We start from the raw sequence: 18723 nt of genomic DNA, 5'->3' as shown, positions 1-18723 counted from the left end.
GCCACGAAGATGGGCCACGCACATTACAGTAACGACATTTTTGTGCTGTAGGCTAACAGTTAACAGAACTGCTACTTGGCTTAGATTTTTTGAGTCAGTAATACTGTACGTGGAAAATTGTTCAAGAAGTTGCAGCTATGCGTATAGGAACTTTAATCAGAATTTTTTTCTGTTCCTACCATGCAATATACATTTTTAAAAATCACAATTTGCATATTTATAAAGAATCAGTTTTTTAAGTCTTAGATCTAAAAAAGACATCAGTAATGAGACATTTTCACAACTCTTGACTAATGTGAAAATAACCTTCATTAATTACACTGCTCATATATACGGTGTGACCATGAAGTCATGGGACAGATTTTTTTTAATAGGCTAGAATTTACACATCCAAAGGTATAATGTTTTCCCCTTCAAGGCAGTTACTGTGGAAGCTATATTTGTGCTGAAGATCCTATTTTTGCTTAAAATATATGTATAGATCCTTTATGGAAGTGACCTTCAAAAGCCAGGCTCTTTTATTTTGATTTTAAGCAGAATGGAAAGCAGGCTCATTCATTTTATATTGTCACCCCTTATTTTTTATGAAACCAAATGGTTGTGCCCAGCCGGAATCCCTCCTTCAGTTACCCACAATGACCCAGAATGACCCTGCTGTTCCCAAAACACAGATCCACTCCTGTAGGTCAAAGATTTGTCATCCCTGAGAATAAAGGAATGATTCTGGCTCTCAGTAATTTTGAGAGGACGTGCCCTGAGCAAGAAATAGTTCTGTCAGTAGCTCCCCATGAGTGAATGGGGATAATACTTGTTTGGACATTCAACTTCTGTCTGTTTGAACCTCAGTCTCATTATTGTCACACTTTATCCATGTCAGGCAAGAGAGCTTTTCTGATCTGAAGCTTGGCTCCAGTGCTCAACCACTGAGAAAAACTGGTTTTAGTGGAAATCTGAGAGCCTGGGTGTTGCAGAAAAGTTTCGTGACAATAAAAACTGAAATCATACTTTGTTCCTTTATTATTCCCATTTTACAGATAAAATAAATGGAGTTCACAGACTCCTTTGTGGCCATGCAGTTGGTAAGGCACTGGGGCCAGATTTGACCTCCGGTGTGGCACTTTCCACTGCACCACTCTGAAATGGACATACTGGGTCAAACCAGCCCAAAATTCTCGTAGGAGGAACTAACCAATCATCCCCAACTGTGCTTAAGGTATTTGGCTGACCCAGCTGAGGCAGGAATTTGTGTGATCTTTTATATACATTGTACCCGAATGCTCCGAGAAGACTGGCTAAAATGTGACTCACAGGAGGAAGGATACAGGAAAGGAAGTGTCTGAGATTCGAACTTGTATGTTAGAATCAATCCATTGATTAGCGCATAACGTGCAGGTAGCAAACATTTAGTAGATGTTTGGGAATTGAATGAAAGATGGCTGGGTCCATCTAAAAATTGGCAGGTGGATACCTGAGTATGTCTGTTCTGCCAATTTGCAAGTGGGCAATTAAAAAAATACAATCAATGTATGCCCTTTATATATGTATAGAGTTTATGTTCTGCCTCCAGAGAGAAAAAAAATCTTAAACCAAAGACATAAATTAGTTGGATCCACAATGCTTTGTGTTTTGTTCATAGGAGCTAGAGGTTTCAATCCAGCCAAATGGAGTTAGATCATAGTGATTCTTCAGTTCTGTTGGACAGCTGTTGGAGGCATTTACTTTAAAGTATCTCCAAAATTTGGCATTCTTCTTGTATTTTCAAGAAGGAAAGAGGCACTGGAAAATCAATTCGGTTACGAACTGAATAGCCAACTGGATGCAGCAATTGGAATCCCCTGCCCCTGAAATCTGGACAAGCTGTTGAATTGGGGCCATCTTGGTGACTCACATCTGGAAAGGTAAGGAGACTGGTTTATAGCTGACTTCCTAGGGGACTCTCTAGTCTCTTTGCTTCAGTGGCTTATAAAGTCTCTTGCTTAGGTATGATGGCTTGGGGCAGAAGTTGAATGGGCATCTCAGCTCCTCTAGCAGCATCCAGTTTATAGTCTTCATTTCCAGGGCTCATGGGAGAAGAGACCGATGTATTTGGAGATGCTAAGCAGGGAAAAAAAAGCTGTTAGTTCAGATTCTTCTCTTTTCTTCCAGTTAAAATTCAAACTTTGAAAACTCGGAGTGGAGTGAACTTTTGGACCAGAGCTCATACTACATAATAGCTAAATTGGTTGAAAAGAAAACTTGTGTGGAAATTTGTTATTTTTTTAACCCTTCCCTTCCATCTTAGAAGCAATACTATGTAATGGTTCCAAGGCAGAAATGCAGTAAGGGCTAGGCCAAGGGGAGGTTAAGTGACTTCCCAGGAAGTGTCTGAGGGCCAAATTTGGACCTGACTCTCAATCTACTAAGCCACCTCACTGCCCCCTGGAAATTTATTAACATAAAATTAAAAAAAAAATAGATTGACTGACAAGTCTGACAGCCCCAAATGTTTATTCCTTAAATTTGGCTTCCACTGATTTTTTACTATTTCCCAAAAAGAATCAGGTTGACTCTCAAAGAAGTAAGATTTTCTATCAAAATCAAGGGTAATTAATCTATTTTGGGCCATGGAACCCTTTGTCATATGGTGAAGGTTTTCTCCAAATAATATTTTAAATGCATAAAATAGAATTATGAAGCACAGCAATTATATTGGAAAGACTGTCAACAGATAGTTTTCAAAATTCACAGACCCCAGGTAAAGAAGCTTTGATCTAAGACATTCAAATATTTCCTGATACCCCCAATATCTGTATCTCAGACCTATAGGACCTTCTTGCTACCAGCTATCTCCTAGCTAGCTAATCCTTGCTGAGTGGCCTCCTGCCAAGAGTGCTTAAATAGATGCTTCCATCTTTGAGTTCCTTGTTGGAACCAAAATCAACTCTAAGGTGGAATTTCAGGCACCAGGATAGGTGGGAAAATTGAGATCTGGGGACAAGCTGTTCTCTGATAGAGACAACCTACACCCCTCCAAAGTCCAAAACACCCTTTTGATTCCAGCCCAAGAACCCTAGTTAGAACCTCACCATGACTTTCATTAAAGGAGCAGCTCTGGCTTGGTCCAGGGGCAGCCTGGATCACCGAACTGAGGCTGCTGGGAAGGATGTGGCTTGGGACCGGCTCTAGGTTTAAGCTGGGCATCCCAGAATGATACTGGGGCACTTCCATGGTATTCCCTGTAAGCAAGCACAGAGAGAGTTGGAATCAAGGCTGCAGGGTCTGGGCAGGCTATGAAGGTGCCATGGTGCCACCTGAAGAAGGATACAATGCTATTTGGTTCCACGGACCCAGGCACAAAAGCTGCACTGCCATGGTACCCAGAAGTCAGTTTGAAGGAAGGAAAGGAGGACAAAATTGGGTTTCAGAGACAGGGAATCCCCCCCTCCTCTTTTTCATATTGAAAATCATGGATGTGCTGTACAGGGGGAGGAGAGGGAAGCAGGAGAAACAATTCACATGTAATCATTTTTTAAAAACCCTCACCTTCTGTCAATATTAATTCTAAGACAAAAATGGCAAGGGGCTAGGCAATAGGGATGAAGTGATTAGCTCAGGGTCACATAACTAGGAAGTGGCTGAGACCACATTTGAACCCAAGACCTCTGATCTTTAAGCCTGGCTCTCTCATCCCACTGTGTCACCCAGCTGCCCCACTTAGTATCAATTCTAAAGCAGAAGAAACCTGCAGGAGACTGGACAATTGGGATTAAGTGCCTTGCCCTGAGTCATGTAGCTGGAAATGTCCGAGATCAAATTTGAACCCAGCTCCTCTCAGACTCCAAGCCTGGGGAGCTACCTCGCTGCCCTCCATCAGCTGCTCCTAATGTGACTGAGCATTTGGGATGAGGGAAATTGGTGAAATTCACCCAAGAGCCAGGAGCAGCCTGAGGTCTGCGTGTCAGTTTCCACTCTTCCACGCTGATTGGCGCAGACAGGAGGGGGGCGGGGGGGGGGGGGAAAGACTCAGAGGGCGGAGCCTGTCCTACCTCCCAGGAGCATTTCCTGCAGCAAGCTGTCGATGCGGGCCATGCCGAAGAGTTTCACGAACTGGATCTGTTCGATCATCTGCCACGTGATGCTCTGCAGCGGGGGCAGCAGCAGGAGCAGGTCGCTGAAGCGGCCCCGCGAGTCGTACTGTCGGTCCGTGACGTAATCCTCCAGGTTCACCTGCACCTGGAAGCGCATCCTTTTTACCTTGCCTGGGTCGCTCAGGCCTTTGCAGTCTGGGAGAGGAAGACAGAAGGGAAAAGGAGCACAGTGTCACTGGGCAGGTTCTCCTCTGCTTAGGTGCGATCCCAGGAGAAAAGCTGGGCTTAGAGACGGGAACGCCTGGGTTCAAATCTGGCCTCAGACAGTTCCTAGTTGGGTAACCCTGGGCAAGTCACTTGATCCCATTGCCTAGCCTCTACCGCCCTTCTGTCAATACACAGTATTGATTATAAGATGAAAGTAAAGATTTAAAACAAAACAAAACAAAACAAAACAAATCATCACAATCCTAGAAAGTCGGCGCTGAAGACTTTGGCGGTTGTTGGGCGGACGCCCAAGCCTGGTGTGCTTGCCACTGCTACATCCTCGCTCTCCTTTTCTGACTCCATTCTGGCACTGAAGCAGATTTGGCACTAATGACCCTTCCCTTTGCTCCCCCGCCTCTCCCTCCCTCCCTTCCTCTCTCCCTCCCTTTCCCCTCTTTTCTCCCTTTCCCCTTCCTTCCTCCCCCTTATTCCCTCTTCCCTTTCTCCCCTTCCCTCCCTTTCCCCCTTCTTTCTAACCCTCCCCCTCTCCTCCTCCCTTCTCTCTCCCCTCTCTCCTTCCTTCCCTCCCCTTCTCTCTCCCTCTCCTTCCCTCTACCTTTCCCTTCCCCCCTCTTTCTCTCTCTCCCCCTCCCTCTCCTTTCTCTCATTCGCTCTCTCTTTCCCTCTTCCTCTCTCCCTCCCCCTCTCCCACTTCTCCTCCCTCCCTCCCTCTTTTTCTCTCATCTCCCCCCCCCCCCCCATCTTTCTCTTTCTAAAACCCTTACCTTCCATCTTAGAATCAATGATGTGTATTGGTTCCAAACCAGAAGAGCTGTAAGAACTAGGCAATGGGGATTAAGTGACATTTAGTGAAGGGTCTGAGGCCACATTTGAAGCCAGGACTTCCTGTCTGTAGTCCTGGCTACTCAATCCACTGCTGCACCTAGCCGCCCTCTACATAGTAGTCTCTTATCAAATACTCAGGCTCTCTTCCCCTCCCCCCTTCTATTGGTTGGCAAAAAGCATTGATTCAGCTTTGCCAGGCACTGCCCTAAGCCTCTTTAGCAGGGTAGCAACATAAAGGCACAGAGGATTTTTCATTCATTTTAGACCAGAATGCTCATCACCTTTTTTCCTCCCCTTGGCTGATTTCGCTTTCCCCTCATCCCCATCTATTTCCACCATTTCTGGTTCTATTTCCACACAGAGCCAGTCAGAGACTATTGACTTTGAATTCCCTTACCTGGATCAAAGAATATAATAGCTTTAAGACAAGCGTACTCATTGTCATCGATCTGGATTTCTCTCAAGGGTTTGACCAACTCATCCAGTATTCTTATAGCAACTCGGGCAATTTCCAGTTCTGGGCAGTGCATAGGAATAATGAAATCATTTCCTGGGGAGGAGTGAGAAGAGGAGTATCATCTGCAGGCTATAGAATCATCTGCATTGGACTCTGTCAACTGGTACACCTAACATGCAAAGCCTATATACAGAAAATGGAACATGAGAAACTGACCTTTAGAGTATCTACAAAGAGATGTCCTAAATCTCTTCCAGTTGGAGTCCTGGGAAAGAAGCTCAGATGTTAATGAGCTTGTAGGAAAATGACCACCTGAACCAAGATCTTGGTAGAATAAACAGATCTTGTAGATCTTAAGTACTGATCATTTGGTATCAAAGCCTATTCTGGAGGAAAAAATAATGGCGATACCTAACCCCTTCTTTGGGGTCCTTTTCACTTGGGTATAGGTATATCCCCTCCCCTCCATGCCTTCCCTGATCTGGTCCCCTCGCCTATGCAAACACTGTTCCCAGGAAAAGTAGAGAGAGATTCGCTCATCTTAAGGAGTCAATGACTAATCGATCTAAAAAGAAAGACCTTTATGATGGAGGTTTGCATTTTAATATAGGACTGAGGATGACTAGGAATGTAGTACTGCAGTGGTCAAGTTTCAAGCAAAAGTTTTAGATGACTTGAGGAGGCATTTGGAGGCAAGGGGTCAGGAGTTGGTAATTACCATATAGCACAAGCAGGTAACTGCATCTTTCACTTATGATTCAGTCTAACTCTCTGTAGCACACTGATAAGCAAAGGACTTTCCACTCCATATTGTACATTTAACAAGTAAATTTTGGTTTCCAGCTCAAATCCTAACTTCTATAGGAAATTTTTCCAAGCCCCTCTTAATTCTGGTGCTTTCTTTCTGTTAATTATTTCCTATTTATCTTAAAAAGAAAACCAAACCCCTTACTTTTCATCTTAAAATCAAAAGTGTGTATTGGTTCTAAAGCAGAAGATCGGTAAGGGCTAGGCAATGGGAGTTAAATGACTTGCCCAGGGCCACACAGCTAGGAAGTGCCTGAGACCAGAAACTCCTATCTCTAGGCCTGGCTCTCTATCCACCTAGCTATTCCCTCTAATTTATTTTATATACAAGTTATTGGTGTATATTTGTTGACTCTTCTATTAAGATTATGAATTCCTTGAATTTAGGGACTTTCTTTTGCTGCTTTTTTGTAATTCTCAGCCCTTAGCATGTTTCCTAGCATATACTGAGTGTTCAATGAATGTTTATCTGCAAAAGAAAAACATATGACATCACTTTATATGTGGGTATATGATTTGGGGTTTGGGCTTTAAGAGATCTCTCTGTAGCAAAAATGAATAATATCAAGTGATAACATTTGTACAACCCAGTGGAATTGCTCGTCAGCTCCAAGGGGAGGGAGGGAGGGAGGGAAGAGGGGAAGGAAAGAAAACAAATCATGCAAACATGGAAAATATTTTTTTAAATAAATAAATGGAGAAAATAAATGCTTATCAGTTGATTTATAGAAGCCATTACCAACTTGGACAATACTGTACAATAACTCCTCCTGACAGTAGGTGGTGCTTTGGTTATGCTCTACTAATCTGGTGGAATTTGGTGAATTGTTGGACTTTTTCTTCCTGTAATTTCAGTCTATCCTTTCTCCTTCCTTACAGTGATAGGCAATTCTATTCAGCATTAAAAGAGCAAGAAAAACTCTTAATTAAGGCCAGTGGGACTGGTTCATTGATAAAGTCAATGCCACATTGTTGGTTTTTTTTATAAATGCCTCTTTTTACATGGAAACACAGTAATGGGCAGCTATTAATAGATTTGATCAAAGGTCTATAAAATGGTAGCCGAATCCTTAGCATAAGAATAGGCTTTGTTAGTGAATTTCAGGATTCTATTTCATACCTACAAACTCTCCTCTCTGCTCCTAGGTTCACATCCCAGTTCAATCCCTCATCACTTTTATAAACCTCCTTGCTGAATTCTCTTCCTCTAGTCCCTCCACCCCCTTCAATACATCATCCAAGCAGTCACCCAATGGATTTCCCATAGAGCACGGATCTGAGCTTGTCCTTCCTCTCTTTAAGAAGTAGCAAAAGCTTTCAGTTGCCTCAAGGATAAAATGTTCTTCCTGTGGCTGGCATTTAAAGTCCTTCCCTGGCTCGCTCCAGATTTTCTAGGTTGATTTGACATTATTCTCCCTCATGTGCTCTGTGGTCCATTTCAAATGTCTGATGGTTATTCTCCATACATGGTATTCTGTTTCCTACCTTTCTCCTTTTGCTCAAGCTATATCCTACCTGGTGGAATCCCTAATTCCCTTCAAGTTTCAGTTCAGATGTCACCTCTCAGAAGTCTTTCTTTATTCAGTTCTTACTGCCTTTATACCATCCTTATAAAAAAATACTTTCTCTATATATTTACTTAACTTTGGATATATCATACATTTTTGATACCTTTGGTTTTTGTACATGTTATGGATTGAAATGCGATTTCCCTCCAGTACAATACACCTGGGCTATTTTGTCCTTGGTCTTTGCATCCTCAACATATGCACAATATATAATATAAGCACAGAGAAGTAATTATAAGATAATTTGAGGAAGGAGAGGGCTTTGACAGCTGGAAAAAGCAAGGAAGACTTCACGGAATAGTTGGCATCTAGAGGATAATAAGAATTTTTATAGAATCTTGGAAGGGATCTTCTACTTCAATCTATTCTTTTTTTTATTAATAGAATGTATTTCCAGGTATTTAAGCCCCTCTATCCCCTCTCCACACCATAGAAGGCATCATCTGGCAAACAGGTATGTGTATATAGATTATTTTTTTGGTGTGTTTCCATTCTCAACTCATTCTCTGGAAGCAGACATTCACAAGTTATTCTTCACATATTAAGTCTCAAGTGATATGTAGTGTTCTCTTGGTTCTGCTCATTTTACTCTCCATCATATCATGTAGTGCTTTCCAAGTTTTAAAAAAATCTGTTCATCATTTCTTATGGTGTAGCACTTCAGTCTATTTTTGAAGAAGAATCTCTCTACAACATATCCAAAAAGTGGATGTTTAGCCTTTGCAAGAAGGTGTCTAAGTTGTGTGAATTTTAGATTTCTCTACCCTACTTAGTCTAACAAAATCAGGAATGTCTTGTGAACTTTAAATTACTCCACCCTACTTAGATCTTACTTTATGGTGAAGATAAAACTGTAATCTTCTGATTGAACAATGAAGATACTTAGTTCTTACTTTATAGTGAAGCTAGAACCTTAAGCTAAGTCTATTTTTAGATCTTAATACAAAAATGTGTTGAGTAACTATAAAGGGTAAATAAATCACAAAAAGGTCAAGTAACTAACAAAAGGTGAACTTAACAAAGAAGTGTTAAGTGACTTGAAAGATATAATCTAATCAAAGAAGATGAGAACTTAAGAATAGGCATTTAGAGGAGGGGACACAAGGGTAAAAGGTCTATATATTTGGCTCACTTTCTCTCTCCCGGACCTTTTTGGTGGTGGAGATTTGGCTGGTGGCAGCATGCTGGGCCTTTTGGCATCTTGGCATGGCTACAAGCTATTGTCTGGTTCAGTGATGAGTTTCTGGTTGAGTTTTTCTCCTTTGCTTTTCAAACTTATCCTCTTAGAAGCCTCTAATCTCCTTCAGAGACCTAACAGCAGAAATCTTAAACTCCCCCTGGCACAGGCCAGGCGGGAGAAAACCCGTACCCTTTTCCCTCTTTCTCCTTAAATCCTTCCCTCTATAGTAATTAAAATTACCATAAATTTCCAGACTGACTTGGATATTTTATTTGGGATTTTTTTCCCTTGACCAATTAATTTAGATTTTAAGTTGCAACCCTAAAATTATCTTCACAGTTGGAAGGGGAACCCCCACCTGTTGGAGCCAGCCAGTGCTCTTTTGCATAGCAATAATAATAAGTTTTTCCTTGGACCAAGCCTAAATTTGCATCTTTTCCCTGTTCCTACCTACTCATCCAATGCTTGTGCTTCTACACTTTGGAGCCAACCAGAGCGAATCTCTCTTATAAGGGAAAGTTCATCAAATGCTTGAAGGTGACCATAGGATCAAAGTTCTAGAGCTAGAAGGCACCTCAGAAGTTATTAAATCCAGCCCCTCATTTTCAAATGTGGAAATGGAGCCTCAGGGAAGATTACCTTATTTGCCTGACAACACAAAGGTAGTAAGTCTCAGAGGCAGCTTTTGAACCCAGGTTACCAATGCTTTTTCCACTTGGTCCTTGTATGACCTTCAGCTGGTCACTTAATTCTCCGAGCCTCAGTTTCTTCATATGTCAAATCTCTAAGGTCCCTTCCAGCTACAGAGCTATGATTCTATGATCTGTGTTTAGTGTGGAAAAGAGAAGATTTAGCAAAGAAATGAAAGTTGTCTTCACGTACTGGGATAGCTAGTATTTAGAATAGGGAATGGACTTGTTCTGTGTGACTTCAAGGAAAGGAATCCAAAGCCTGGAATGAAAATTACAAAGACTTAGGCTTCATGTTAGGGGAAAATTCTAGTAATCGGAGCTGTCCAAGAATGGAATGGGCTGCTTCAGGATGTAATGGATTCTCTCTTCCCTTGGATTCTTCCAACAGAAGCTTGTCAAATATATTTGTAGTAGGGGTTCTTTATTTGGGGTGTGGGTTGGACCACAGTTCCTTCCAAGTCTAAAATTCTGGGATTCTGTGACTCACAACACACACACACACATACACACATACACACACGTGAGCATCTGCCTCTGTAACTTTGGTTATCTCACCCACTAGAAATTCCTTATTCCTTTGAATGACAATTTGAATGTCCCTTGCCCATCAAGGTCTAGCATAGGTCTCATCTTTCCTGGCTTCTCCTAACTACAGATCCATTTCTGTATCCAACGTATCCCATGATCCAATGTGGTGGTGGAAGTGCCATTCATCGCCAGTAAAGGATCTTCAGTGGAAGTTGGAGCAGAGCAAGAAGAGGGAATTTTAGAATTTTTACTCTTCTTACCTAAAAGTAGGAAATCTGTATAGGGAATCGATCGTTTGGCTACTCCAAGAAGAAGGTGTTCCCCAGCATGGGCTCTTAATAATGCCACCTGCAAGCCATAAAGGAAGAGAAAATAATTGATTACATATCCAAAGAAGAACTGGAAAGGAGTCTTTGAGAACTTTGAGTCCAATTCTCTCATTTTGTAAATGGGGAAACTGAGGCTCAGAGGGAAGAACAAAGAACTAAGCACATAGATGCAGTCAAATGTTAACTTCTTAATCAGTTACCTCTCTTCCTTCACCAACATTTAAGTCTCTAAAGAAAAAGAGGAAAGAACCAAATAAAGCTCAAGATAAAGTGGTCATAGCTTAATAGCATTGGCCAACTGTATGCACTTGTAGAATTCTTTCTTTCCTTTCAAAGGAACAAGAAATGTGTTTCATCATCTTTTTCTCTGGGACCAAGATAATACAATTAAAATTGATGCTTGATAGTATCCAGGTGGTTCAGTGGCTAGAGCATCAAGCCTGGAGTTGGGAAAATATGAATTCAAATCTGATCTCAGATGTTCACTAGCTGTGTGGCCCTGGCTAAGTCACTTCACCCTGTTTGCCTCAGTTTCCTCATCTGTAAAACAAGCTGGAGAAGGAAATGGCAAATGACCCCAATATTTTTGCCAAGAAGACCCCAAATGGGGTTTTGAAGAGTTGGACATAAGTGAAGTGCCTGAACAATAATAATTAGCAATATCTAGGGCTTAAAATTGGCATGCAGTGAACCCTGAGTAAAAGATCATTGACTTGTGTTGACTTAATCTGAGTTTGGTACCATATTCCTGGTGGTTTTATTTATATAATTATAGACATTATACACATTGTTCTCTTGGTTCTATTTTCTCTGTTCCATATCATTTCATACAAGTGTTTTCTTGGCAGCAAGATGTTATAAGGATAGAACATCAAACCTGAAGTTGGGAAGACCTGAGTTCAAATTTGACTTTAGACACTTACTAGCTATCTAGTAATTTCCTCTGGTTGCCTCAGTTTACTCATCTATAAAATGAAGATGATAATAGTGCCTACCTCCCAGAGTTGTTGTCAGGATCAAATGAGCTAATTATAAACTACTTAGCATAGTAAGCATTATTGTTAGTAGTAGTGTGCCTCCTATGTTTATATTTTTTCCATTATTTCTTTTGAAATTTAGCACTTTTCATTTCCTCTTTCCCCACAAAATTTGTTATCTAGTCTAGTTCTTTAAAGAAACTCTTTGGAATTTTAACTGGCATAGCATCCATCCTATAAATTAATTCAAATAATACTGTCATTTTTATTATGTTGACAGCCCAACCAAGACTCTAATTATTTGTCTTCTTTTATTGTTGTAAAGACTGATTTGCATTTAAATCTTCTGGATGTGGCTCAGTAGTTCCAATCTCAGATATTTTATGTCCTGTACTTTCTAGTTGTTTGGAATGGTACATCCCTTTCTATTATTTTCTCCTGGGTTTTGTCAGTACTGAATAGAAATTCTGATTTTTTTTGGTGTCGATTTGTTTCTATCCTGCTACTTTGCGGAAACTGATTTTTTTTCCGATGATTCTATGGGTTTTTTTTAACCAAACTGGCCTTCTTTTGTCACATCTCCTCTCTACGTGCCTTTGCACTAGCCAGTCCCCTTATCGAGAACGCAATCCTTCCTGACCTCCAATCTCTTCATCCAAAATGTCAGTTTTGCTATATGTGAATATCCCTTCTCTGCTCTGATAACTGTGCCCACCCTGGTGCAGTCCCCATCACCTCACTTACGGTGCAACATCTCCCTACCACAAATATCCCCCTACTCAAGTCCATCTTCCACTCCGATACCAAGCTGATCTCCTTAAAGCTTAGGTCTGTCCATGTTTCCTCCTACTCAATAAACTCCAGTGGTTCCCTATCATCTCCAGAATCAAATATGAAATCTATTTTCAAACTCTCACCTTCTGTCTTGGGATCAATATTATGTATTCATTCCAAGGCAGAAGATTGGTAAGAGCTAGGCAATGGGGGTCAATCCACCGAGCCACCTACTGTCCCCACATACAAATTAAAAACAAACAAACAAATCTTATTTTCTGACTTAGAACCGATACTGTGTATTGGTTCCAAGTCAGAAGAGCAGGAAGAGCTAGACAAAGGGGCTCAAGCTAGGAAGTGTGAGGCCAGATTTGACCCCAGGACCTTCCATCTCCAGGTCTGGCTCTCAGTTCCCTGAGCCACCAATGTCTTGTTGCAGGTTAGCTAGCTTTTACTTGAATATTTTAGAGAACATGCCATTTGTGGCATATATATTTAAAAATAAATTGTATTGACATATTTTGTTTTATATCACCTAAATATCCCCCTAGATTTTTTCTCAACCCTATCAGACAGTCATCCTTTATAAGATTTTTTAAAGAAAAAGAGGAAGAATAGAAAAAGATCAGCCAAACTAATCAAAACATCAAAAAATCTAATAATATTATTGAACATATATTTAATTCTAATGTTTCACTGTCCATGGCGACCTCAAGCATAATGAAGTTCCCTTGGTTAGCTCTCTTGCTATGATCTACCTCTCTCTTTTTAATTGTTTTATCTTTTGAGTTATTGAGGACTACAATTTCTTCTTGCTTGCAATTGTCTGAAGGATAATAGATTTTGCTCAGACATTAACTTTAGCTTTGTGTTGGCATGTATATTTTAAATGTTTTTCTTGTCTTCAAGAGATTACCCCTCCTACTTTTCCATTCACTTTCTTTTGTTGGGGGGAATTTAATCCATTCCTATTCAGAATTATAATTGTTAGGCTTGTGTTTTTGTCTATTAGGCTACTTTATGTCATCCCCAGGGCCCCTTTAAAAGGAGTTCTTAGTCTCTGTGGTTTGGTTTGCTTAGATTAAGCTGGTCCCTGTCTCCTCAAACAGATTTCCTCCCTCTAACAAAGCCAGGACTCTTCATCTGATTTATTCTAGACTCTTTAAATTTACTTTTGTTGACATATTCTTTCTTTCAATTCCTATTCAAGTATTTTATTAAGTACCTATATATAAGACACTATACTAAACCTTGGAGATACAAAGGAAAAAAGATAGTTCCTAGCCTCAAAAGGTTTTCATCCTTACTTCTGCTTCTGAATTTTACTATCAGGCTACCTGGTCACCTCTTGCCTTCTGTCCTGTCCCTTCTTTTTGCCTATGAGAATGAAAGCTTCTTGAGGGCAGGGACTGTCTTTCTGTTTGCTTTCATCTGTATCTCTAGTTCTTAGAACAGTACTTGGCACATAGTAAATGCTTATTAAATATTTGTTCCCTATTTACCTACTCTTTTCACCTGGCTCTTTTGTCACTAAGTCCAAGATGCAAGATTGGCCATAACATTTCTTGGAGAGTTCAACTTTTGATTTCTCTTTGTGGATGATGCCTTCTGGATGCTATTTATTTGAATTTTGCCTTAGGGAATGTTAAACTAAGGTCTAAGTGTTAAGAGGCAACTCTGTCTTTCCACTCAGCCTTCAGGTGTAGTCTGGACCTGGAGAGAAGTGCAGGGCTGCCTGTGCTTGCAACAAGCATTTATTAAGCATCTACTACATACCAGACATTTTACAAATATTCTCTCATTTGGTTCTCACAACAACTCTGTGAGGAAAATGCTATTATTCTCATTTTACAGATGAGGAAACTGAGGCTCAAGAGAAGTTCTAGAGTTTTGCCTTTTTCATCCCTGCCCAACTGATATCTCAGTGATGTTGTCATGGAATTTAGGTGGGATGAGATATATCTAAGCCTGTTTGAATCGTTTTGAATGATTTGAATGATTCTTGTTCTTATTACCTGGTCATCCAGTGGGAGTTCACAGAACACTGGGATGTATTTGGCCCATTCAACCAGAATCAACAGCTGCTGCTTTATGGACTCGCACACGTCGCTCATGGTGGCCACCTTTTTAGTGGCCACATCACTTCCATTCATGGGGCTTATTGAGGAGTACTGCAGAGCAAAGGAGAAAGGCAAAGGCTGGCACTTAGTCAGCTGTCCAGGAGAGGGAGCTTTGAGCTAGCAAAGTCCTGGTACCACCAAGAAGAGGAAAATTTTTACTTTTAAAGGAAAATACAGAATAAAACTATGTCAGGTCAAGAAGGAACTTTAGAGATCATCTAGCTCAGGGATTCTTAACCTGCAGTCCATGCTCTTGGTTTCTTCTTTTAAATATTCTGGTACTTGTATTTTTTCTTTTTCTTTTTATCTTTATTTTATTTTAATAACAACCTTATACACAAGTTTTCCAAATTTATATGATTCCTGTTGTCTCCCTCCCTTTTTCCCTCCCCCCTCCAGGAGTTGGCAAGCAATTCAATCTGAGTTGTACATGTATTTTGATTCTTGTATTTCAATGGTTTCCTTTGTAATCTGAAAACATGGTTATAAGAGGGGACCCTCAGACTTTCAAAGACTGCCAAAAGGGGACAAAAAAAGTAAAAAAGAAACCTCTGGACTGGTCCAACCCTCTCATTTTACATATGGGAAAGTCAAGGGCTCTCCTCCAGGGCTTGGGAGAAATATTTACTTGCTAGTTGAATTATACAAATTCTTTCATTTATATGTATAGATCAAGAAACTAAAGTTGAACAATTCATATCCCATAAATCTGGAGCTCAGAGATACTTTAGAGATAATCTAGTCTCATCCTCTCATTTGGTAGATGGAGAAACTGAGGCCAAGGAAGACAAAAGGATTTGCTAAAAGTTATTCAGTTAGTGCCAAAGGAAGGACAGAGGAACACTTTCTGCATCACTATTGTGGCCAGGATCAAAACACAGCAGAAATGAGAAAAACCTGCTTGGCGTTAATAGAGAAAGTCCAGAATTGGGAGTTAGGAGACCTGAGTTCTAGTTTCTCACTTTGCTTCTGACTTTGACTAAATCATTGCTTCTCCCTGAGCCTCAATTCCTTCTTCTATAACATGGGAGCTGGACTGAAGGATTTACAAGCTCTGAAAAACCAAGTTCTATGGATTCTCCTGCTTCTTGTCTTCTGTGTCTCTGTGATTCTTTCTTTTTGTGCTTCTCTTTTTGTATCTCTGTCTCTCTTCATGTGTCTTCCTCTGTCTCTTTTCCTCTCTGCCTCTCTGTCTCTTTGTTTCTCTCTCTGTCTCTGTCTCTGTCTCTCTGTCTAATCTTTGGCTTGAAGATCAGAGTGCATGTAATACAAGCAGACAATTACTACTTGAAAAAGCTCTGAAAGCCCATTCATTTGTGGTCAGTAGCCTGGCCACTCTGTACTCTGGAGAAGCCACACAAGCTGAACAGAGCCAATCCCCCTCAAGCCTCGGGCAGACCTCCCAGATCAATTTGTGGTCCTCCTGTAAAACATGGAGGAATGGGAATAAGCTTGGGTCGCTATCGCCTCACTGCCAAATAACCAATTTGTTGGTGTTTTCCAGTGAGTTGACTAGGCAGAACTGGCAGAGAGGGCCCCGTGAGTCTCTATATATTTTGGGTATTCAGTTGATTATTCAGGAAATGAATAATTGCTTTAAGATTTACCAAATGCTTACCCTACAACACCCCAGTGATACAGTGAGTGCCATTATTATTCCCGTTTTACATAGGGGCAAACTGAGGTTCTAAGAAAGGAAAGTATCTCCCCTGAATCACCTAGAGTTTGAGTTGGGATTCAAACTCAGATGTCTCCTCATTCTAAATCCAGGATACGTTCATTTAAGTCATGTTGATGGAAATCTACCAACTGCTTTAGGATGAGGCTGTCAACCGTCTCTTAGAGCTGGACCTGGAATCACTTGGACTGACTTTACCCATTTGTGTGATGTAGAAGGTGGCAGGAAGGTCCTAGGCTTTGGAATCTCTCTTGGGAATTCACAGGATTTCAATCGTACCCTGCTGACTTGGGTATTATCTCCAAAAAGTGCTTCTTTCAGCAGTTAATACCACCCAGTAAATAAAATTGTTGCTGGCTATTTGCCATCAGATATGATGGAGTTTATTGCTCTGTTTCTCCTGAGAGTAGGGCCCTGAGAGAACGGGACTTTTTGTGGGTTGTCAAGATATGGAAAGTAATTTTCAAGCACTTGTCACTGCCTGAGAAGGGCTGATCCAATCGGAATGCCACACTCTAGGGTTCAAGGTAGCTATGGGCCAGGACTTGTTACTTGGACTTGGTGACTAAAGTGAGTAGGGATCTGATTACGAAAGAGAAAGTAGTACGGGGGTGATAGATAGCATGCGGTGGAGTCAGTGTCAGTAAAAGAACCCATTTCTGACACTTATTACTACCTTATGACCCATGGCAGTTTAACTTCTCTTGGCCTCAGTTTCCACATCTGTAAAATAGGGATAGTATAATAACATAGTAGTATAAATAGCGATATTTATAATAGACAATATGTTATTATGTGTGATATGATAAAGAGTATATAATGCTATAGAGAGGGATAGTTAATACTTGGTCTACTTCACCTACTCAAGGGTTGGAAAGAATTTTGTAAATCTTAAAATGCTATAGAAATATGAATTTTTATTAATGCAAAATGGAGCCAGAGAGTGGCAGAGAGTTCTAAATAATAATTATAGCAATTATATCTCTTTTATGCAATTATATACTTTTTGGTATTTTAGTTATCTATATGTGTGGCACGTCCCCCCAATAGTTTGTATCTTAACTGGGAAGGAGAAGGATCTTATCTAAAACCCTCTATGTCATCTAGCACCTAGGACAGAGCCCCACATACTTTCTTTAGTTCCTTGGCCAGTGCTAATTGGATTGAACTGAAGGTCTGACTTTGGGGCTGAGAACTCATCCTATTGACTGGTGCTTTAATCAGTTTATCTTCTCAGAGTCATGTTTTGATTCAATTTAATCCAAGAAATATCTATTCAATGCTTATTCTAGACCAGACTAGATTATTCTAGGCACTGAGGATACAAAGTCACCGATGAATTAGTGTCTGTCCTCAAGGAGCTTATACTCTTCTGAGGTTGGGGTAAGGGATGGAGACATAACATATATAAGCTGATTATGTACGAAGGAACTTCAAAAGGGAGAGAGTGGAAATGGAAATAGGTTTTGAGTGATAATACATGTATAACCCAGTGGAATTGCTTGTCAGCTCTGGGAGGGGGGAGGGAAGAGGGGAGGGAGAGAACATGAATTATATAACTTTGGAAAACTTATGTGTAAATTTGTTATCGGAATAAAATTAAGATAAAATTTTTTTAACATCTGGAGGTATAGACAAGGGAATCATCTACCTAGAGATAATAAGAGTCCATTCCATGAGTTGATGAGATTGCCAAGAGAGATAATATAGAGTCAAAGAGACTCTTTGGATACCCAACTTTAGGGGATACTTTAGGAAGATGATACAGCAAAGGAGACTAATAAAGAATGGTTAGATGGGTAAGGAGGAGAACAATGAGAGAACAATGTCACAGAAGCCCAGGGAGGAAAAAAATATCCAGCAGGAGAATGTAACTAAGAATGTCAAAAACTTCAGAGAAATCAAAGCTGAGGACCAAGGAAAGGCCTAAAGAAGCCAGGAGGTACTGGGAACCTAGGCAAGAGAGATTTTAGTTGAGTGGTGGAGCCAGAAGCCAGAATGGAAGAGAATGAGAAATGAATGGGAGATAATAAAAGTATAGACAATTTTTCTAGGAAATTTGACTATGACAGGGAGAAGACATAGATTACCCTAGCCTGAGGGAATAGAAAGGCCAAGTGAGTTTGTTTTTATCATGAGGGTGATGAGCATTTTTATAGGTGATTGGGAAGGATCAAGTGACTAAAGAGAGATTGAAGATGAGTTTAAAAGAAGCAATAATCAAGGGGGTGAACTTCCAGAGGGAACAAGTAAAGGTGAAATCAAAGAAACAAGTAAGGTAGTTAGCCTCAGCAAAGAGAAGACTCCCATCTTTATCAGTTGTTGTTGCTCAGTCATTTTTTAGTCATGTCTGACTCTTCTGAATCTTCAACACTATTTGCATTTTCTTGGCAAAGATATTGGAGTGGCTTGCCATTTCCTTCTCCAGGTTATTTTACAGAGGAGGAACAGAAGCAAACAGGGTTAAATGACTTGCTCAGGATCAAGTTAGTG

General features: G+C 40.5%; 1 protein-coding gene across 3 annotated transcripts in view; it reads right to left on the bottom strand.

Moving 5' to 3' along the window:
* Nucleotides 1-1540: 1540 nt before the first annotated feature.
* Nucleotides 1541-18723, bottom strand: part of LOC100023660 (hepatocyte nuclear factor 4-beta-like) — a 66368-nt gene continuing 49185 nt past the window's right edge. Inside the window, exons 6-11 of one of the 3 annotated variants that reach the window (XM_007477249.2) lie at nucleotides 14448-14603; nucleotides 10613-10700; nucleotides 5518-5670; nucleotides 4026-4262; nucleotides 3066-3215; nucleotides 1541-2094 (exon numbers count right to left, since the gene is read on the bottom strand). In XM_007477249.2, coding sequence (XP_007477311.1) covers nucleotides 1961-2094; nucleotides 3066-3215; nucleotides 4026-4262; nucleotides 5518-5670; nucleotides 10613-10700; nucleotides 14448-14603 — 918 coding nt within the window. In that variant the 3' untranslated portion in view covers nucleotides 1541-1960. The remainder of the gene's footprint in view (nucleotides 2095-3065; nucleotides 3216-4025; nucleotides 4263-5517; nucleotides 5671-10612; nucleotides 10701-14447; nucleotides 14604-18723) is intronic. The other 2 variants (XM_007477251.3, XM_056810375.1) reach the window with 2 other exon arrangements.

This window comes from Monodelphis domestica, chromosome 1 (genome assembly GCF_027887165.1).
Source record: "Monodelphis domestica isolate mMonDom1 chromosome 1, mMonDom1.pri, whole genome shotgun sequence".
Taxonomy (NCBI): Eukaryota; Metazoa; Chordata; class Mammalia; order Didelphimorphia; family Didelphidae; genus Monodelphis; species Monodelphis domestica.
Note: the sequence above shows the minus strand (reverse complement) of the source record. Positions and strands in the feature narration are given on the sequence as shown.